General features: G+C 30.9%; 1 protein-coding gene across 3 annotated transcripts in view; it reads left to right on the plus strand.

Annotated features, from left to right (window-relative positions):
* Nucleotides 1–512: 512 nt before the first annotated feature.
* Nucleotides 513–24463, plus strand: part of LOC148281041 (guanine nucleotide-binding protein G(q) subunit alpha) — a 32373-nt gene continuing 8422 nt past the window's right edge. The window contains exons 1-9 of one of the 3 annotated variants that reach the window (XM_088227362.1): nucleotides 530–871; nucleotides 1331–1503; nucleotides 4988–5172; nucleotides 7990–8144; nucleotides 9344–9472; nucleotides 10443–10571; nucleotides 12836–12965; nucleotides 15456–15609; nucleotides 18102–18209. In XM_088227362.1, the coding sequence (XP_088083488.1) occupies nucleotides 1386–1503; nucleotides 4988–5172; nucleotides 7990–8144; nucleotides 9344–9472; nucleotides 10443–10571; nucleotides 12836–12965; nucleotides 15456–15609; nucleotides 18102–18209 (1108 nt within the window). In that variant the 5' untranslated portion in view covers nucleotides 530–871; nucleotides 1331–1385. Of the gene's footprint in view, nucleotides 872–1330; nucleotides 1504–4987; nucleotides 5173–7989; nucleotides 8145–9343; nucleotides 9473–10442; nucleotides 10572–12835; nucleotides 12966–15455; nucleotides 15610–18101; nucleotides 18210–24463 lie in introns of all 3 variants that reach the window. The other 2 variants (XM_088227360.1, XM_088227361.1) reach the window with 2 other exon arrangements.

Genomic DNA, 24463 nt, shown 5'->3' on the forward strand with positions numbered 1-24463 from the left:
ACGTTATTTCGCTGAATTAATTTTCTCCCGTAGCTATGCGCGGTGTCCTGAAAACGTTTACTGAAAATCCCGCGTCGAATTGGTTTGAGTCTTAGGTAAGTGAACGAAATACGAATGCTAACGGTAAAATAGGCCAAAGCGATGAAATAAATAATGAAATTAGCGAAATGAGTCTAGCGGTCTCAACCATTAATACTTTTCGAGTTCTAATAATTAAATTTCTGCAAAAAAAGATTTTTAAGAAAACTTAGTACATACCACAATAGTGCATTTTTAATTTAAATAAATTTGTAGCAATAACTTACTTATGTATATGTGTATCGGTGTTCTTTTCAAACGTTTTATTTCACAATCCTTCCTAAATATTTATTTGACGGATAATTTCTCACATTTATGCATTTAATAAATAATGCACATTTTCAGAACCCATTTTCCAGTATTGAATGACTATCTGCTTACCTACTTTCAGTGAAAATGTGAATACAGGTAGCCAACATGACAATTTTTAATAATGTAAATCATCTGTCAAACAAGGCTATAATGGGATTATAAGCTAAACTGGTTTTGTGTTTTGGGTATCTGCAGTTACATTATACTAACACATATAAGTTATCCGCCGTGTTAAAAAATAAATTAAATTCAAATTAATAAATGAAACGCCGCTCTTTTACCTTTATAGTGCGCAAAATCTCGCTCGCGTGTGGTTGTTTTTTGCGACTTCCTGTCGGCGCACGCGCGCTGGACCATTCAACATCTCCGAGCGCCATATTGAGAAGAGGCGGCTGCCGTATAGTCAAAAGTGTATAAGTTTGAGTTTTGTGCAATATTCTGACGTGGAACGCAGCGGTGTGCCCTATGGATGTTCATTTGGGTACGTATTTTATCATTCAGTGCAGCATTTCGGCCGACGTGCGCGTATTTGCCCGTAGATTTCGAGTTGTAACCTACACATAGGCCGTTCCAGTCATCGGCAGGCCCCCGTCAATCGACTATTTGTTCGCACTTTTAATCTTATTAGTGCATCACAAATCGATGGGTTTCTCGAATCTGTTTATTTTAACAAGATTAAAAGGCCGTGACGCAACGTTCCGAGCCGGTATATAAAGGGATTTCCGGGTGTTTATATCGGCAGTTGACAGAGTACCTATACCTATATACTCGTCCATAAGTCACCACACCCAGTGAGCGAGGGTTGTCGGTTTTCGTTCTTATCGAGTCGTTAGCGTCACTTTACGGTCGCGAGTGAGTGTCAATGGTGCGCGTGCCGGAACTTCGGACCGAATCGTGCTATTTTATTAAAATATTAGTGATAGAGGGATGTCTTTTATAGGAGTGGTGTGCCTTGGTTGAGAGGCCCGGAAACGGCTCCGAGCAGATAGGGAACCATGGAGTGCTGCATGTCAGAGGAGGCCAAGGAACAGAAGAGGATTAACCAAGAGATCGATAGGCAGCTTCGGAGGGACAAGCGCGATGCCCGGAGGGAGCTTAAGCTCCTCCTCTTGGGTGAGTGACACTTTCCTCTCGCTTTCCCCAGAAACACAAGCTAAAGCCTTTCTTGTCAAGTAAGCCAATCACCCGTACACGATGAGGGTGTGAAACTGTTATTTTAAGATCAGACTTCATATATTTCTTCACTTCACAATTCCCAGTTCTATTTCAACACTGAATACCAATGGTATGACGATTACTAGAGACAGATGGACTGTTTCTGACTAATAAGTACCAATAAGAAACATGATACCAGTTTTGTGGCTTAGACAGACTGCATTTTAGTATGTACTTAGTTATAAATTATTGGTGCCATTTCTCGTTACACGCAGATCACAAATGGCTTTCTTATTTGTGATTAGCTGGACGATTTTATTATTAATGTACTACTATTTGCAATTGAGATGACTCATTTTCTCTTGGCATCGAACTGTCAATTTTGTAGTAAAGCTTTTACCCTGTATCATATTACTTCCTGTCTTTCCACATTCACTAATTTTGTGCTCTAAAAATTCTTCCTGAAATTGATAATTCGCATTTAAGTACCGCATATATTTGATTTATCTCGCCGAAAACTTTTTAACACATTCTTGACATTTGTGTATTATTCGCATTATCATTGGATATAATACCATAATAAACTTCCAGGTGACATATAGTTGCAGTTTATAATACTATATTATTATGTGGACTCATTATTTATATAAATAATATTGAAATCATTCTTTTAATAAAATACAAGGTATAAGAAAACAATTTAAAGTAGTAAGACCAATTACAGATTACACATTCACATTTATTATGGATACAGAAGGAGAGGCGAAAAAAAAAACTAAAAGAAGTTATTAAATATAAAAATGTATATTTGAACCGAGTTGTGGTACCGCGGTAGTATTGTGGACTCACAGAGCAAAGGTCCCAGGTTCAAATCCCACTATACCATAACTCGATTGCCATTTTCCCAGCACAAGTTATTTATGACTTTTAAGAAATGGTCTGAAAATTTTACTATTTGAGTAAATAATAAGATCTCGGTATTTCTCTTTTTATTAACAAATAAATAAATAATATATAAATATGTATATATATGTATATATATATATAAGGGAGAAGACGTGCCGTGTGCCGTCCCTACTGTCCTCTTCCTTTGTTTCCATGTACGTTTGCAACTAAAGTTTCACAACCAACAATTCATTATATACAAGGTTTTTTGAAAATTAGCAGACTCAGTCCTACTTGTACATAACATTATTTTTTAATCTAACTGTCTAATAAACAGGTTTATTAATTTTAAACTACTGATAATCTTCCAGTACTTTCTTACCTTATTATCCCCGTTCAAGTTCAGTGATGACTTTCTTGTCCCCTGAAAACAGTCTTGTGCATAAATAACTTATTTCTGAATCTCATGAAACTGTTAATTTTTTATTCTCTTATTATTATTTTTGATACTGTTTTTTCAATGTACTTAATAGATTTTTTAAAAATGTCCCCTAAAATAATGTAATGCATACAATTTCCCATTTTCTCGTATTTAGTATTGAATTGATGAAATTTCAAAATACACTATAGATTTATTTATTTATTTAAACGCCTTGTAGTCTTTTACATGTTTTACATACATATATACATATTATAAAGACAGACATGTATTTTACACAAAAGTAGCAAAAAATTAAAATGATTTTTGAATAAGAAAAAAAAATCATCTACACATTAGTATAAAATATATGGGTGTACTATACATATAGTTCATACATTTATTATAGTGGAGAGAACACAAGTGCATTTTGAAATATAAAGACAGACATGTATTTGCACAAAAGTAGCAAAAAATAAAAATGAATTAAGAAGAGTAAGAACATTAAAAAAAAGTGTTTAAAAATCATTTAAAAATTAGTAAAAAATATATGAGTATAAATAATAATACATACATATATTGCATTGGAGAGAGCAGAAGTGTATTTTTTCGTGTACGTTATATTAAAAGAATCTTAAAATTAGAAGAAGTTAGAAAAATAATCATTTAGAATACAGATATAAGTCAAATAAAATACAAAATGTATCAAATCTTCTCATTCATATGTATTCAATCCACTTTTAAAACAAATATATATATGTACTTAATAGAGTGTTCTCACTAGAGTATTGATGATAATGTGTGATCCCATTTGCTATGTAACAAAGGACTAAAATATATTTTAAAACACGTCTTGTGGATGTGTGTGCATTAAATATTGATTATCTTCTATTATTATAGTAACAAGTAACTGATATGCATGATGTACTGTAAATGACTAAAGGATGTATTGTCAATTAACTTCATTAATTAAAGATACCTACTTTCATCTATAAAAATTTAACAAATTCCTTCAAAATTTGAGTGGTTGCTTTGTATTTCATTCTAAACACAGTCGTATCCTAATATAGTTAAAAATAGTAATTTATTAGGCTTTTTCGTGGATTCAGTTGCAAATTAATTTGTGCAACTGACCTGTACTCAATTATTTTCGTGATATAAATTGTTGAACAACAATTGTACAAAACCAATGAATAATATTTTTTCAAAGATTTAGTGTAATAATAAAAAAATATTATTTTTGATTTTTCACCTTTGTTGCTCAAAATTATTCATTTCAAAATTTTAATAATATTCACTGAGTACTGAGCATTACTTAATTATTTTGCCAAAGAACAATGGACAAAAAACTGGGTATGTTTTATTTCAAAATACTTTTAATACCAAAATAAAATTGGGAATATAATATAATATTTTTATAAAATTTAATTATCACAATGTTTTACTTTCTTAGTGTGTCCATGGAGATTGGCTTTTGTATTCCTTATTTGCATAAGCGTGCTAGTTTTTGTGCTAAGAATTGCAAAGTGTATGCTTAAAATCGGTTTAATATTATTTTTAAAAAATAGTAATCTTGAGATTACAATGATTCATTATTTCCTATTTATCACCTTTGCAGGCCTTTTTTCTGATAGGATCCACTCATGGATTATTCTCTTATTTTTAAAATATTTCTCTCCGATTAGACTCTAGATGATAGTTTTAAGTAAATATCATTTGTTCTAGGTTTTTTATAGGGAGACAATATTTTCTCGTGCTATATAATTCAGTTTCACGTAGGCCATAGCCGTTTTTTCACTACCAATACCTATCCGTCATTTCGTAAATGAGAGACACAATTTTCACAAATGTGTTAAATGATTTCTTTATGGCCATAAAATTATCAATTACTTTATGGTTAGATTTAAAAAAACCTCTAATTAGTCAGAAAAATATCAGTGAATTAACCCATAAAATAAATGACACCTACTTAATGCTATTTAAACATATCGGATAAGCAAAACATGGACATAATATTAGCTAATAGCCACCTGCCCTTCTACTAATAATGCTGTTTCTATGACCTAGGTACTAAAAATTAAAAAGTCTGTTTTTCTTCAGCTTTACAAATAATAATATGACCTATGAAATATCTTCCAGGGACTGGAGAATCTGGCAAATCAACCTTCATCAAGCAGATGCGCATCATCCACGGTTCAGGTTACAGCGATGATGATAAGAGAGGCTTCATCAAACTCGTTTATCAGAACATCTTTATGGCCATGCAGAGTATGATCCGCGCCATGGATCTGCTCAAAATACAATACGGAAACTCCGCAAATATTGTAAGAATTTAATTTTTAAAATATTTTAATCCCTTAAAGACCCTTATCCTCAAAGACCCTTATACTAATAAAATTAATTACAATACTTCTATTCTATTCGAAGTATTGTAAGTTATTAATGAATTCTTAAAGATAAATGAGTATGTACTGCCTGTAATGTATCTTACATGCTTAAAATAGTACAGGCAATATGATGCATGCGTAGATGATAATAGAACCCAAAATGCCATGATCTTGAATCGGTAGGTCTGTTAATTTCCATCAACTGATGATCTCTCTTGAATGAGTTTACTGTTGTTTCCTCTTCAAAGGTAACTATCCATAGCCGGTATTCCCTTCTAGCCGGTATTCCCTTCAATAGCCCTTAAATGAAACGCTCTTGTTGGAAATAAAACCATAAAAAGCATTCTTACGCAATTTGTTCTATTAATATTGTGATGGTTTCATCAGTCAAAAATAACAATTTATTTTAATCTGTCATCCTGAAAATTGTTGTGGTAATGATAATGATAGTTTTTTTTACAATAAAGTAAAAACTTTTTAAAAAAATTAACAAGAAATATTTGTAAAATAATGCAATGTAATATGCAAGACTCTTTTAAATAAATAATAGTATAATGTAGGAACATGTGAAGATTAGCACTCATATTAAAATCTTCGCAGCATCCTGTAATTTCTCGGGAAAACATTGAAAAATATGTACAATAGCTACCTTTTTATGTGGAATATCAAATGGCATTTTTATTATTTCTCAAGATTACTAATCAGGCAAATAATGGTCACATATAAAAATCTAAAAATAAAATATGAATTCTCCCTTGCAAATGTAGGAATTACCATTTAATTCATCTTATCTTCCATATTATGTATGCATAAGTTCGGCGTTTAGACACATACTAAATTATTATATATCTTTTTACATGATACTGTATAACTTTATCTGATTCTCCACAATTGTCTAATAATAGAAATGTAATATTTTAGTTATGCTGTTACATTTTGAATTAGTTCTATGTAATGTTTATTCATTTCTTCATACATTAGTTATGATTAATAGTGATGAGTAGATTAACTGCGTGGGGTTGCTTATAAAAATAAGTCAAATTGATTAGAAATTTACTAATATCTGTACAAACGTATCATTTTAACTCTCCTAATATTGAAATACATTTTATTTTATATTTTTATTTCATTAACATAAAAAACAATTCTGCATTTGAAATAGAATCAGCACCCTGGATGAGTATTTTCGACTCGATGGCTGCTCTGGTATAATTCCTGAATAAGGGAATCGAGTGGAGATAAGCCCGCCTCGTGTAGTGGTTGGCATGTTCGCCTACCATTCTTGAGGTTTTAGGTTCGATTCCTGGCAGGCTGCAATATTTCATCGTTGCTGGACTGGCACCTGAAGCACAAGACTGATCACCTTAACAGATGATCGGATTATGCTTAATTTAGTTTATCGATGCAGTGCCTTATCACCAATGGGTGCGGAAAGGGAATGGTGATAAAACATAAAAATATAGATCAGAATATATGGAATATAAAAAAAAAAACTAAATCCCACCGAGCCACTAGTGACTTGTCATTACAATAATATAACAATAATTATATTTGGCTGATTTATATAGCGCCATTTTTGTGAAATTCGCACTTTATAATTCTATACTTAAATATACTTACATTCTATCTACGCTAACACTACATATTATACTTTCTGATTACAAAATTGAGGGTATGATAAATGAAAGAAGTGAGATTTGAGTTAAGATCTGAACTGACTGGGACTGTTGATAATTCGTACATGCGCACAATCTCCGATCCCAGTGCTCGGGCAGCGCCGTAGTTCAACAAGTTTTCCTCTGCCTGAATCAAATGCTGACCTAAGAGTTAATTTTCTTTAACATGTATTTTCCCTAATACATAGGTCCGCTAGGTACGCTGTTAAATGACTAATACTGATGCCAGCCAATTTTGTTCAAGTAATATTTTGTTAGTGAGATCAAAACAGATCATCAAAACAAATCTTATTTGCAATATCGACAAAATAAAAGATTTCCCAGTTGAGTCGTAAAATATTTTCATTACATTATTGAGACAGTATTTTTTTCAATCATGTTAAATTATTTTAGTTGTAAAACAATATTATTACGTGGATTCACGACAAGTATACGTGGAATTGTGTACGGACAAAGCGTAATGTGTAACATATTCCCAGGTAGCGTAAGATTAGGCTACTTGGACAGAGAAGCCATAAGTGGATTAAATGTTCTAGTACTGTTTAATAATATCAGTTGTTCACTAAAAAAACTACCCCCGTATTGAATTCTCACAGGTGTCTTTAAATGTGTAACTTTTGCAATAAATTGCTAAGTGGATGAAACTAATCCCCGGGTTGTTGTAACATTATGGAAGTTGTACAAAAAAAGAGACCAATCTTATATTTGAGTTTAAAATGTCTTACCAATTCTTAGCTTCATGCATAAAATACTATAGCAGATTGGAAATTGTATCGAAAGTATATGGCATTTGACACTTTACATACCTACCGTTTTCAATCATAAAAAACAATAGTTACTTAATAATTCTAATAAAACTTTGCTTGCGCTTTGAAAGTGCATATAGATAGGCCGGAATACAGCAGGTGGCACTTCTTACGCGCGCCACTTTTATCCCTCCCAACCCTACCTTTTACATTCACAAAAAAACAATAGTTAAACCTAATAATTATAATAAAACTTCATAAATTTCTTTATTTAAGGCGTGAAACTATGTACTTGTATGTTATAGTAGTTAAAGTTTTTATTTTTATTTTAGGAAAGAGCAGAGTTGATACGCAGTGTTGACTTTGAAACTGTCACAACATTTGAAAGTCCATTCGTTGAGGCAATCAAAGGACTCTGGGCTGATGCTGGCATTCAAGAGTGCTACGATCGGCGTAGGGAATATCAACTCACTGACTCGGCCAAATAGTAAGACGACATTTACTTAGCTAATTCTTATTAACATCAAATTACTGCTGTGATGGACAATGTTCAATATAAAAACAAATCTTATTGATATAATACATATCGCTACTTTAACCCAACAGTGGGATATTTTAATAATTAAAATTCTGAAATAGTGGCGGTTTTATTTTCATCTTTAATAATTCATATTAAATTCATTTAAAGGACAGAGCTAGCCAGCATATTTTTTATACATAACATAAAACAGGACACATTATCTCAGAACTGTAATTTTCAGGGTGTCCATGCCCTATTTATTGATGTAGCAATGTCCGATAGTTGGCTTATGAATACACTTTGTACCCTTCTGAATGTTTATATATTGATTTAAACAACAATGAAAAACAGTAGATCTCCATTTATTAATTTAAAACTTATAATCAGAGACTGGACAATCTATTATTTTTGAAGTTCTACGCTTGGTTTATTTTGATATTTAATAGCATTTTAGGATAAACTAATAAATAATAGTAAAGGCATGTGTAGAACACTGGTTCTAACATCCACCAGACTCCTCTTGAAGACCTTATTTGCCTTCTTCTGTTTCTTCACCTTAACACAGCATACTTATGGATGCTACCTATATTCGCTTGGAAGGATTGCTGACAACCACTGCTTGTAAATAGTTCAATAGTAATAATATTTATTCCAGCATGACAAAGCAGTGGGTGCCGTGCTTAGCCAGTTATATTATTTAAGATGCAAAATGTATAAAGAAGACAAATCATTTTTATCAGATATTGTATTGAAAATTACCCACATGTGAATTTGACAATGTTCTCATAAAAGAAAATGTGTCATTATTTCTATAATATATTTTTTTAACATTGTGAATTAATCCACTGTTTTATTTTTCGTACTCCTATCATGCATAATGTAATTCAGTTCGACTACTTAACCACCGACATAATAAATATCCAAGCTGCATAAAAATAAATATAAATATGAAAACTAGTTATTAAAAAAATAATCTTAGAATTTAAACGAGCTGATGGCCGGCCCTTGGTTTCAATTTACCCATTTTTTTTTCATATATATAAGGAACTCTGGCTGCTTTGTACTATGGTTAGGTTAGTTGAATCTGCGATCCATATTTATAACGATGATGTATTTGTGCTCGCAAAAAGTTAAGGAGATGCTAGTGTACGTGATGTATGTTATAGCTACTTGATGGAGATTGATCGTGTGGCAGCGACAAACTATTTGCCCACGGAACAAGATATCCTGCGTGTCAGGGTGCCGACCACGGGGATCATAGAATACCCATTTGACTTGGAGGAAATTCGATTTAGGTAAAATTACACCGAGCAACCGACCGAGGAAAACATCTACGCCACAACACTGCACCATTTTTTCTCTTTTCTCTTTTCTTGCCTGCCAATGCATTTTTATATATTAACTGTTTTTTGTGTTTTAAATTTGTTAATAATTTATGCAAATTGGTTGATGAAATTGAAGTCTTTCTTGCTTTTTTATGCCTTTTTAGAATGATTTAATTTTACATAAATATTATGTACTAGCAGGGAAGTATTCTTTTTCATAAATAAACTTGCAAAACAAGAAATGCACTGCATGATGAAAATTTCTTGTTATAAACTAAAATGTATATATTTAACTCTGTTACTAAGATAGAGGTTTTATCATTCTAACAGTTTAATTTGAAGAAATTTGCTGTGTTTTAAAGCTTATAAATGTTAATGTCTTAATGCAAGATTATGAACATACATTTTGATAAAATTGATGAAAAATAATTACTCATTTGAAAACAAATGAAGTAAGATGAAATATCTACATTTCTCTTCAATTCTTGCCGTTTCATAATGTTCATTCTTACATATTTTTCATACATGCTGTTCAGCTTAAATTTTATGGTTTTGCTTTTCAACGCTTTAAGTAATATTTTTGTTTTTATTCTCTTTTAGTGTGATCTCGAAGTAGACACGGGTTCTAGCCTTTTTATTTTAATTATAATACTATTTATTAATTTAAGCATTTTCTTTCAGCATGCTTTCAGTTATCTGGATCCTCGGGAGTTCTACTATTTACTGTAGTCTCTTCTTACACACACATGTCTGCATGTTTATGAGATTGATATTTGTTATCGCTGTATATTCTCCACTATAAAAGCAAAATTAGTAATGGTAACATGTCACAAATGATTTGTGTGAGAAAAGACTGCAATGTAATGGTAATTGCATGGTGTGTATATAACATGGCATGTTCTGTGAATGGGTGTGTTGAGACTGTGACGTGTTGTTGCAGTTATTTGAGTGATCTAGAGAGAATCGAGAGTGCGGACTACCTTCCGACGGAACAGGATATTTTGCGCGCTCGAGCGCCCACAACGGGAATTCTCGAATACCCATTTGATCTCGACTCTATCGTATTTAGGTATGTAAAATCACAAACCCCTTCCAATAACCTGTTCCAAACTCAGATGTCGGACATTTCCCCCGATCTGCTAAATATATCAGTAATTTGAGGGTTTTTAAGGTTTGTTAAAGGTATTTTCATCCATCTGCACTTGTTTCCAAAATGTATTCCCGGGAACTTAGTGAAATCAAGTTTAATTTGTATTGTTATCCAAATTACACTCGAATATTGTATCAATGTTCGTTGTGTTGTTTTATTACCTTAGCTTACCCCCTCTCTGCATAACTAACCAATTTGCCGAGTTGTTTTTGTTCAAATCTAGAATCCAGTATTTATTTCCCGTAACTCCTTGTATTTTAATACGTTGCGTACTCTTGATTCGAATTACTTGTTGAAATACAGAATTATATGTCCTTGTAACCAACCAAACTATGCATTCTTAAACCATGTAAAAACAGTTACCTTCCTGGTATTTGCGTCTATACTAACAAAAGGGGTGCTTTTGTGTTATAATTCAACATTTTATAATGTGTAGGCACAGTTAATGTGTTTATGTAGTTCATTATATATATTTATCCAATAAAGATTTATATGATCCTTTGCTTGAAAAAAGAAATGAAAATAAAAACATTCTTATACATCAATATATTTTTATAAAAAATATTAAAACATTAGCACCTAGCACTAAACTTCCTCATTATGTCCCTCACTGGATAAGCCAGTCAATTCACAATAACTTTTTTTTAAGCACTTTGTAGAAGGTACACAAGCTTCCTTATCAAAGTATAATTTACTAAATTAAAAAATAATTTTGTAAATTATACCTTGATTAGGAAGCGTGTATAGCTTCGAAACCGGTCGATAATGTAATATAAAACAAAAAAGTTTCATTTGTATTAAACTGAAATGTTTCAGTAGCTTTTATCAAAATAAAGGAAACATAAAGTGATTGCAATTTACAGCAAAAATATAAATGTAAAATAGAGATTTTCCTAAAATAGAGATTTTCCTAAAATAGAGATTTTCCTGGAATAGAATCATTTTGCATGCATTTTTCTATAATATGTACATGTCGACGGTGGAAAGGAAAAAGTTCCTAAGCGACATGTAGCAGCTTTACAGTAGAGACAATGAACTTTCCACCATCAATATTATTATATATAGTTTATTTGTCTGCTAACACTGAATATTATTATGCACCTGACTCCGGTTTCACATGGTGGATACGTTCCACACAAAACTGTATTAAAAAGTTTAGTAAGATAAATAATAATTATCGATAGGTTTCCTTGCATAAAAATCTATTCAGGGTATCTAGAAATATCAGTAAAAATGATTCACTATCACACTATTGACAATCGACACCCATTTACGCACATTTGGTGCAACATGACCTACTGAGTAGTAAGAACATGCAAGGGGTGTAGGAAATGCCAAAAACTAAAACACAGTACCACTGTTACTCATGATGCAAACCATTTTATTTTAAAACAGTGTAAAATAATGTGTTAAGGGAGAAAGTTATTGATTATTTCAATCATTTACTCGCGCCTTTTAAATTACTCAGTCCCGGTATTTTGTATAGTGCCCCTATTCACCATCATTAGACGCATTTTGGACAAAGTTTCTACACCCCCAATGGCGCTTTTATTGTGCTTTATTTGTGCTTTTTGATCTTGGAATGCTTTCACCTATTCATTTACACACACTCCTATAATTTTGATGTGATCACATTGAATGTCCTTAACTTATAAAAAAATATACTCAATGCATCTGTGTTTTATTAGATGGCCACAATATAAATGCTGAAAATGGTGGATGCTGTACATTATTATGTGCTAGTTCGTTCTTAAAAGAAGAAGAAAAAGATTTGGAAACCTTTATTGCAAACCAATGCATGCTTTTAGACATTTTTTTCTAATTGTACAGATACTTTTCTTTGCATAAAATACTTTTAAAAATGACCACAAATTTTCTTCTATTACATTTTTAGCTTCAAATTATATTCATGGTTATTTATTTGAACTGCATAAATTATTATAATGTTTATATTTTCACTACATATATAGTACATTTTATGGTAATAATTTTGTTCTATTGCAGACACTATAATAATAATTTTGTTTTCACTGTGGACATTATGATAATTTCGTTTTTACTGCAGACATAATAAAAATAATTTTGTTTTTGACTGCAGACATTATAATACTTTTGATTGCAGTATAATTATTTTATTTTGATCGCAGACATTATAATATAATATATTATGTATGTGTTACCAGGATGGTGGACGTCGGAGGACAGAGATCAGAAAGAAGGAAGTGGATCCATTGCTTTGAAAACGTCACGTCCATCATATTCTTAGTCGCTTTAAGTGAATATGATCAGATTCTTTTTGAATCAGAGAATGAGGTAAGTGTCATCTGAATACATTTACATCCAATTTTTTTTGTATTTTACTATAACTAAATGAATTTAATTAGTCCGTGATAAATAAATAAGTCACATGTATCATTTTAAACAAAAATCTCAACTATAAGTTATTTAACTGTGTTGCTTTGTTTCATTTCTCCATTTAGCACCTATTCAATGCAAAAAATTAGACTTTTCATTTTTAGTACTTTGTCAATGGTATTCAATAGGGTATTTTCACAAGTCGGGAATAATATTTAAAATATAATGTTTATTTAGAGCAGATTTTTACAATTTAAATGATATAACTATCAATGTATACAAAACTTGTTTCCATTTATAATTTTTGGTTTCAAAAATGAACAAATACCAAACGGCTCGCAGTTGGCATCGCGTCATTTTGACGTCGTGCATTATGACTGCCGAATGCACCTCTAATAAATATTGCATACAAGCTTGGCGCCAAAATGTCATACGTGCCGTTTGTCCCACAGGGCTAAAACGTTTTATATTCGGGTAATTTAAAATATGCGTATTTTAAACCTTTGTAGATAATTTATCCGACCTCGCACAAAAAAATATTAATACCGTTAACATTGTAATGTTTTGCTTATTTAAAAAGACCCTTTTGTGTGAGGCATTGAATAAAAATTCATCTGTATTATGTACCATCCCTGTTTTTTTTTATGTATTTATCCACAAATAATTTTATTTCATTTTTTGTGACACGAGTCCCAATAAACCATGAGAAAACTGAAAGATTATTGGCCATACTTATTGAATTTTCGTATGCCATGGAATAACTATACCCGGTATCTATAACATATATTTAAATAGACATGTCACAAGTATGAAGAAAATGGCATATCGATTCATGGGTAATTAATTGCCTTCCATGCTTTCATTCTCTCACGGACTTTCATCATGATCGGATTTTTTTTCAAATTGTTAAGGGCAATGCAATATTTGTTGTATCTTAGATGTAGATGATATAGGAGTAACCTTTACTTACGTTTACTATACTTTACAATACTGATAGGTTTTATTAGATTAACAAGTAACAAAACAAAAACTAAAACAAACATAACAAATGTCGAGCGTACTTAACGAAATCCAAGTAAATTAATTTAGAAAATTAAGCTTATTTATTGATTGTATTGTTGTGGTATTTTGCTTTCGGAATTTCTTCCAAAAGGACAAATTGTGAAAAAACAGTACTATCTGGACATCAAGATACATTTAAGAGAGGATATTCAAAGCAAAAGTGAAGGAAGACAATTCTTAAAAATTACACCATACCCAAATTGACATCAATCGTAAAAACAATAAACTGTGTACTGAAATATTCAACTTTTAAATATTTAGACTATTTATTTTGAGTCTATCCTATTTTTTTTTGACAAGAACTGGATTCAACCCCCTTGGGAGTTATTGAAGGAATATAGATGTTCAAACAAAAGCAGAATGGTGAATGCTACACAGTGTGTAAAGTGACCACTGAAATCAGCCAGCGACGGGTCATAAGCCCTGTAAATGCCTAGACTTCTATATTCCTTTCCTTAAAATGTTCTTCATCTCTGCTGTAATATATTAGCATTTATATATTTTTTATTAATCAATATAGGTACTTTATAAATGCTGCATGTTTTTTTTATTCTATACATCTAATTAAATAAATTAAAATTTGTATTTATAATAAATGTTTTTATATATATTTATATAAATACAACAAAATATAACAAGGATCACTGTTAAAACACCCACTTGATTTTTTTTTGCACATAATATAAATTTGTTTATCAAGTTTCTAAAATTATTGTTTCAATTCAAAATAAATATTGTCCATTTTACTGCTGAAAAATGTGACCGACTCCAGATTGCGGACCTATTCCATGGTTATACCACCTAGGAGTCAGGTATAACCACTCAATACTCGAGTAGAGGTTGCCATGTTTGCAACAAACCCAATAATTTGAAAGTCAGATTCTTACAAATAAAGCCGTATTTTGAACCGACAATATTATAATTATCATAAAAAATTGTATGATAAGTTTCAATTCATATCTGCCTTTTTTAATATTTTGGATTTTGCCGAGTTTATTAGTAATACCCTCACATGTGGTATGAAGAATAATACTTAAAACTGAGTATATATTTTATATTTACCATATTTTTCAGACCATAAGATGCACATTTTTGCTCTGAAAATGCTACCATAAGTTAGGGTGTGTCTTATGGTCCGATGCGTCTTATCGTCCAAAACATATTATTTTTCTAAAATTGACAGATAAATTTTGGGATGCGTCTTATGGTCCAATATGTCTTATCGTCTGCAAAATACAGCATCTTATACATTATTTTCTTTCATCTTACATTTGTATGGAGAGTATTTACCCCCATACTGTAATTTCTTTCACAGTTGAAATATTAAATCTGTATCTACAAACGATGTTTAACACATGTCTACATCTGTATGTTTCCTTATTACAGAATCGAATGGATGAATCAAAGGCCTTGTTTAAGACCATTATCACATACCCATGGTTCCAGCACTCGTCGGTCATTCTTTTCTTAAACAAAAAGGATTTGCTTGAAGAAAAGATCATGTACTCCCATCTTGTGGACTATTTCCCCGAATATGATGGTAAGATCGCTGATTTTATATAATTCGCCACCAAGTCATTTGCACCAACTTGTATTCCTAAGTTATAAACTCAAATGTGTCATTAAAAAAGACTATTAAAAAAATCTCAGCTTGTCAGCATTAAATTATTTACAGTATAGCATTCCATTCTTTTTCTTGACGCTCAAATTAGTAGAACGATAAGTTCATGCTTCTACCAGCTGAGACAAATTAAATGCATACGCAAAAATTTGCCGGTTGATGCCGCCCGTCAATTAATAAATGCGTTTGTAGTGTCTAGAGTCAATTATTGTAATGGTATCTATGCAGGTCTACCAATGAACAAAATGACTCGCCTACAATCTGTATTGAATGCCGCAGCGAGACTTATTTTCGGAATCTCTAAGTTCAGTCATATCACTCCACTACTTCGGGAACTACACTGGCTACGTTTTCCACAGAGGGTCGAGTACAAACTCTGTTGGCTTATGTATAAGTCACTGCACAATTCTGCTCCGGAATATCTAAGGGAACTATGCATTCCAGATGAACTAGCTGACAGGCGTCTAACGCTTAGATCAGCTACGTCTACGGCGAGAGGAAAAGTTATTATACCTCTACGCAAACAGCGCACTAAATTTAGTGAACGCGCATTTGCGGTCGCAGGCCCTATGGCATGGAATGCTCTCCCAGCAGAGGTGCGAGGCTGTGAAAGTGAAGTGATGTTTCGGAAAAAACTTAAAACCCACTTGTTCTCTAAGTCATTTGAATAAATCCGTAGCATGTGACAACTAAATAAATTATTTTAATTAAAATCATTTAATTAAAAGAAATTATTTTAATTAAATTACACATTTAAAAGAATCGCTATGTAAAGCGCCCTTGAGGTATTTTGTTACGAAAATGGCGCTATAAAAGTTATCCATAATAATAATGATGTACAGCAAAGAAAAACCGACTTATATGGTTATATTTTTGGATCTGTAACTTTTTCAGAGACCAGAATTATCAGTCTATTTTTTTTTACCATTTCAATGCATACTTTATTACATTTAGACAGTCCTACATAAAGGGTCGTAGCTAGGATCATGAGCGCCCCTGGCAAGATTGGAATTTTAAACATGTTCAATTATAGATTACCGACGAAGATACTTTAAATGTTCATGCAAATATACTAAGTTAACTTCTCATTGTTCCTAATAAGATCCACATAATTTTTTGTTTTTCGCTTTTATATTTTGAAGTCCCTAGTTTGGATCTAAAGCGTTAGACGATTTTTGTATGTTATTGTGTGGTGGGGTGAGAAAGGAGAAATATAAATATTGCTTCTATCGCAATAGAGGGAATAATTTGTGATGGACAAGATCAGATATTCTATGTAATGTAAGGTTATGCAATTTTCAAAAAATCTATTTGCCATGCAATAAATATTTTATTAGAGTTAAATTTGAAACATTTTGAATATTCATTATCCGCATAGTTACCTTTGCACATGGTGAGTGCATATTAAGTAATAATCTTGTCTTTGTTGGATAAATTATTTTTTTGTTGGATCTGAACAAAGGCCCCAAACAAGATGACAAACCAGCGAGGGAGTATATCCTTAAACTCTATCTCCAAGAAAACCCAGATCCTGACAGAATGTGCTATTCACATTTTACCGCAGCCACAGGTCGGAAGAGTTAACCGCTTCCTCTGTATCGCTAGCCTAATTTCTACCTCGTTTTAGTAGTTCATCTTGTACCCCGTATACATTGAATTCCGGTGATCCGAGTAAATACTATTTAGGAATCATGTATCCTAATAAAATGCACACATCGTCAATGTATAATCAAAATTTTACAAACTGCAAAATATGGTTTTGATTATGATTTTTATGTTCAACAGCATATGCATTATATTCTGTTTGTAAATTAACTAATTTATTATAGATTCCTCCCAATCATTCCGTCATTGTATTTTTTATGAATTTTGTACTAGCACATTTTGTTCTTATGAAATTACTCATTTTGCAGTTTTTCAAATTTGATTATACATTGATAAAATAATATCCTAAGTTGTGTTTTTCATAATAGAAGATTTACGCACATATAAAAATATTTCAGTAACCATTTATATCAATAAAAATATGTATTAGATATTATAATATTGTGCGGATGATATTTATTTATACATATATTTTTTTTTGTGTCTTGAAATAGGGCACACATAAACATATTATTATGTGTGCTCTAATAATAACATTGTAGGTGTATAATATATATTTAATTTTTAAATTGTTTAACACATAAGTTTGAATTTAGTTTTTTTTTTTCATGTTTTTTTATTCTTTTTTATGTTTATTTTTTAAATTAACAATAATTTTCCATTAATGACTGAAATCTTTCTATATATTCCTAGATAAGGATGAACAAACACAACCGAGGATTGTATGTTTTTATTTATTTGATAAGTAAGCTATCGGTGAGTTTGGTGTGAAGTAGGCATTGGCATTCTTTTTTCTGGCTTCATAGGTCCCCAGAGGGATGCGATTGCCGCCCGAGAATTTATTCTGCGTATGTTTGTGGACCTTAATCCGGACAGTGAGAAAATTATATACTCACACTTCACCTGTGCAACAGGTAAATACTCTATTTTTATCAAACTTTTGCTATGCAATTATAAGAAACGATCGACAGATAAATCAATACAGTCGACTCTTGGTAACATATTACCAACAATAATAATATATAATTTTATACAAATATTTGCAATTTCTTATACAAAACATGTGTTTAATATGTAAATTTGTCTGTCGATCATCATTTATGATTATACAACTTTAATTTTAAATTATGTTTACCAGCTGCACAATGAGTTTTTATCTGTTATTTTTTCGTGTGTCGTTTGCAGTTTTTTTCCGACGTTTCAAATTGTATTACCATCGTAAGGGGTGATTATCAACCTTGATGATGACGCTGTAATGCGATCTGACACGTCGGAAAAAATGTGCCAACGACACATGACACCCGGAAAACCTCATTGTGTATCTGAATGGCAGTGAAAATCTAAGAAATTAAAAATGTTAACTGGTTTCGAATTTACTAACTGGTTAGGACAAACAACTGACTTATAACTTATCACTGTAAAGTAAATACATAAAAAATAATTACTAGTAATATCCAGTGTAAACAATGATACAAATATTTTTCTATGGGTTATTTTTATTCATAATATTCATTCTTTATGTTCGAAAATTCATACAACCCTTCTTTATATTTATTTTCTGTTCACAAATGGTAAAAGATATCACAGTATTCAATTCATAAAATAAATAATAATAACACTAAACATCTTATACCAATTATATGTGAACACCAATAATCACAAAACAGAAATTAAAATAAAAATATATCAAAATTTCATTAATAATATATGTATATAATTCGTGCAATTTATTAATTTTAATAAAATTTTATTCAAAATAGAAATTATTTATATAATTTGATAAAATTTAAATCAAATATTAATTATTTATAAATTGTCTTGTAATAATAAGTTTAAAAAAATATTTTTATGTATTAATAATTATAGTAATAATAGTAACAAAAAATTCAAAAGATAAAGTAACAATAAATTATATTAAATTAATAGGGGTATTGAACCGTTCAAAACAAATGCACGAAATATAATTTTTGAATAGGTATGATTTAAATTTTTTAGTCAAGGAATTTTTATGTTTGAGTGGACCACCACTAAATACATCAATATCCTGTTCCACACCATTATGCAACCTCATGATTCTAGATAAGGAGTTACAGTGTGCAATATTGCTATTGAATACTGGTAGGGAAAACGTATTGTGCATCTTTAATCGCCTAGTGGGAAGATTTAGAGTTACTTTTTCTGTGCAAAATAATGAGTCAAGATTGGAATGAATCATATTGTATAGGCACATCGAGTCGGCAATTTGTCTCCTCACCTCCAAACTTTCAATATTGAAATATATTGACCGTTCCTCGTAACTTCTCAGGATTCTTTCCACCCATTCCACACTTAAATGAGGGCAAACGAAGGAACTTTTTTTGCCCACTCAATAGTATTTGAGAATGATTGATACCAGAATCATTATAATTTGAGTAATGTTAGTAATAATCCAATAAGTGATTATTATAATAGAATTTTGATTTTTGATCTTTAGCGTACATTACTAGTCTCGATCCAACTTAAGAACGACGTGCGTCCACGCATGTCCCGCTACATCCCCCACTACTAACTTAACACTTTTAATCCCGATTAATCAATTGAATTAAATTAATTCATTAATTTCATTTCTATTCTAATTTTAATTACCTACTCACAATCAAAAAGATGATAGCAATTTATACATTTACTGATGGTGATAATAAAGATGTTTATAGTAATTGCATTTTATGTGGCATCAGATTTATCGAATCGGTTAAGGAATTGATCCATACTTGAAAATATCATTATTGCCATTAAAAAAAACTAATCTTCCTCAAATGACCCACTTGAAACATCAAAAGCCAATGACTCATCATTGTTGTCCTCGAGTTCATCAACCATATGATTGACATTCCAAAATTTTTGCAGAATACCAATAATATGTCTAACGATTTTATTGCAATGGTCTGGTGTAACTCTTTCAAAACCTTCTTGCATAAGTGTTCTCAGTTCACTTATATTGAAAGTGGTATTGTTAACTTTTATGTGGTGTTTTACCATTGACCACACCAATTCAATTGGGTTTAATTCGCAATGGTAGGGGGTAATCGAATCACAGTTTTATTTGTTTAGCTTGCAGTGACATCTACCACATACTTGTTATATGTCCCCTAAAATATCGAAAAAATTGAGAGAAATAAACAAAAAACAGTGTGATCACATACCTATCTGAATTCAGTTAAATACTCCATCTGCCTTTTTAAAATCATTACTAGAATTCGACCAGCCTTACGTGGCAGTTGACTAATTTTATAACTAAAATCCCTTACACCCCCCACCTTGCCGCTCCCCGCACCTTGCAACTTAGTTGCAAGCAGTCGTTCGGGGTGAAACAGTGTGCGTGATTTCTATATTTACTTCCTATTATTCATGAAATAATATGCCGCGATCATCAAAAGTAGTGCGTGGGAATGTTAGAACAATTCCTTACGCAGTATTACAATATTGTGAAACATAAAAGTTGCAGAAAGGGCCATTAATAGCCTTTGAACATTCGATAAGACGAGCTGCCACCATGACAGCTTTATTATTTTATTATTTAACTGAGTGCTGCCAGGATAGTTTTTTTAATTAACCCTTTTTAGTGACTTTTTCCGAAAAATATCTAAATCTGCCTTTATTAAAATTACTTTTTTTTTATTTGGTTACTTTTTATAACTTTATATTGTTCTGTTTTGTCAGGTTTTAACACTTTTATTAAAAAAAAATTTAATGTTTAAACTTTATCTAGTATATATAATGTACTTTTTTAATAGCAGTACATTGTTTAATCATACAACACTTGTCTTTGTAATTCAATTCATATTTATTATAAACTACTTTACTTTATAATAGTGAACGGGAATTAAAAATAAAGAAAGTTTTACTTTTGGACATGTGGAATAAATGGATGTCAAGAGAACGGCTAAAAGGATTTACAATGTTAATATTGATGGATGCAGAAAGCGAGAAAGACGTGGCATAATCAAATTCCATAAAAAACCATACAATATTTCTTGAATTTGATTATGAATAGACCATGCTTATTTAATATTCACTTTTTAAATAATTTTGCTGAGAAAATTAAATAAACAAAAACATTTCACTAGCAATTATTTCTACACCTGACAACATTGTCCATCCTATACTAGCGCCCTCACCAAACTGCCAAGTAAGGCTGGTCGACCTATACATTGTACATTATGCATATGAATACTACCATAAACACTTATAATTATTATTTTATACTCTTTAACAGCATGTTCTGAACTAAATCTACATAATTCTAACTCAGCTTCTCCTCTCTTTTCCCCAAATTTAAGGTACTTGTATTATTAACCTTTTTTCAAATTTATTTATTTCAGGAAAAAATCACTTGCATATATGATAAATTATACATTCATAAATATACACATATCTTACCAGACCTATAGTTAAAGATCTTCCTTATACATATTATGTTTGTAGAAACCACATCAAAATTAACCTTTTTCTATAATACTGACAACCTATTGGACTCGATGTTTATTTAAATGCCCATAGAGCATATTTACATGAAAATAATTATGATACTATACAGCAAGTAAATAATATAAACAATAAAATAAAAAATAGCCAGTTATTAATTGGCTATCAATTCTCAATATGTTTAGTATTTAGTTTTTATTGGTCAAGAACACCACAATATTTTTTGTTGGTGTACATCAATATGAACAAAATGAATAGTATTTTCAATAGCTCTTTTTTTCTTATCAACTGTTTGTATGTAATTGAAAAGAATCGTCAAGTAGATTTATTTTTTTTATATATAGCTCGAATTTGCGGATCTTTGTATAAAGTGAGGATGTTCAATAGAACTGATGGTTAAAGTACTCCTTTGTCAGACATTTTGTAATGCACATTAGTAAACACTTTTTCACAAAAGGCACGAGGGTGTGGGATTTATCAGAATGTTGGCTTAATGAATGCAACATGCCCTAATACTACATACTACTTCATAGTACATTAGACCTAGCTAAGTGGAATAAATTCGAAATTCCAAATCATCTATTCAAATAACACACCAAATCACATTCTCATATTTTCAAATTTTAAAGCTTTTTTGTGGTAAGTGAATTTATTCTTTATACATGATTGACTTACTTAACATATGTTTGCTTTATAAATAACTGCTGATTATATTTGAATTGTTTAGTAAACATTGTAGCTTTTTATATTTGTCTGTGTGCGTGTTGTTTGCATGTATGTAGAAGCAGTTTTTGGTTGTAGCTTAAATTTATTTGGCGTATTATTGTATTAACTATGTATATTCACTATTCAGTAAATAATTCAAAAACTTTTTTTTTTTAAATTATCTTCTAAATATAACAAAAAGACTTACCTTTTTCCATTTCTATTACCTTTGTGTTGATATAATGCAGAAGATAAAAAAAATTGAAAAATCATGATTTATTGACGCTTGTGGCTCCAGATTCAAAATATTGTAAATAATCTCAGAATAACAATTAGCTTCCTGCTTATAGAGATGCGATTTTGATCAATTGCATAGAAAAAAATACTTAATATCTCGTGTTTTATATTGAAATTTGTAGTATATATGAACATTCATAGCTCATGATTGTTTTATTAACCTAGCCCAGTCGTCCGCAAACTCATTAGTCAAATGAAGCAAACATTAGCGCTACAACAATTTGGATTTCTTTTGAGAGCCAAATGTGAGAGGAAGAATTTTTGAAAAAAATCTAGAAACTAGGTATACCAAATAAAACACTTATCATACATATCGACGGTAGAAAGGAAAAAGTTCCTAAGCGCCATGTAGCAGCTTTACAGAAAAGCCAAAATAAGGTTGTATTGTTTTTTTTTCTTAATTAATAAAAAAATCTCATATATTGCTTATTATTTAGGCGTGGTTCCTATATATATACAGCCGAACTTGGTTATTTCGAGGAAGATGGGACCGATTGAATTTGCTCGTTATAAACATTACTCGTTATACCAGAGAAAGGTTTTTTTAAATCCAATCGCCATTGCATATTGTCACTATTGAAAATTATAATACATGCTTACAATCATACTACTTTCTAAATTTCAAATCCAGGTAATAAACATTCGTATTTTTTCACAATGTTGACAATGTGATAAGGATAGAGACAACTATTACATATTTCAACATATTTTGCGCCACATTCTATTTTATAAATAATTGCCATTTTTTCGCAAATTGAAATGTTGCCGCTTGTTAGTAGTCATGTTTACAATTCAAGAGTTAGGTCTTAACTTACATCACCCACTCGTAATGTTCATTATGCATTGACTATAGAACATTTTTAAAAAACATTGTAAAAACCCCCGAAACAAGGATGTATGAAACAAGGTCATAAACTACAAAAGAAGTTGTAAATTGTAATGAGGTGCCGAACCTGTGCTTACTTAGTTCACAAAGCTTGGATTTTTTTACACCCAATTTCAACCATATATGTTATACTTTGTCAATGTTGTCGGCGAAAACACTAATTAGGTACTTAAGACACTTATATAGTATCATAAACGTAAACCAATCCCAACGCCCAGCGGTATCGGTAATAAGTCAGTCCCCCATTTGGATTATATTACATTGGTTCTTATTTCAAAAATTATGTTTTTAAACTGAAGAGTGTTAGCTCAATTGTCAACAATCTTTTTATTTAGTATGTCCGAGAAGAAGCTTTTTATAAAAGTTAATAAAAAAAGAAGTATGAGAAAAACACAAACTAAAAGGTCAACTAATGTTTCCTCATTATATCCGAGATCTCACTATTTCTGTGATCGTTATAACCAAGCTCGACTGTATATATTTTACTAACTAAAAAAAAAACTTTCATGGGCTCTTCTATAAAGTAAAGTTGGCTACATGTCGCTTAGGATTTTTTTTCTTCCACCATCGATATATTTTTTGTTAACTAGTAACTTTTTTTTTCAAAACTTTGATATTTTGTGACTGCTCTTATCACTACCGAGGCAACAATTTGTTTTCTTAATTTATTTTACTTTTGTTATTTATTTGATAAGCATGTTATTTGTTTTTATTTAATGCTTCGTCCTGGGATTGGTTTCTTCTTCACGTGGGACTTTTTAAACAACGTTATTTATTTATTTCATCAATACAATACAGACACTGAAAACATCAAAC

The sequence above is a fragment of the Micrasema longulum genome, unplaced genomic scaffold (assembly GCF_059751315.1).
Source record: "Micrasema longulum isolate JH-2025_06_02 unplaced genomic scaffold, ASM5975131v1 h1tg000501l, whole genome shotgun sequence".
Lineage (NCBI taxonomy): Eukaryota > Metazoa > Arthropoda > Insecta > Trichoptera > Brachycentridae > Micrasema > Micrasema longulum.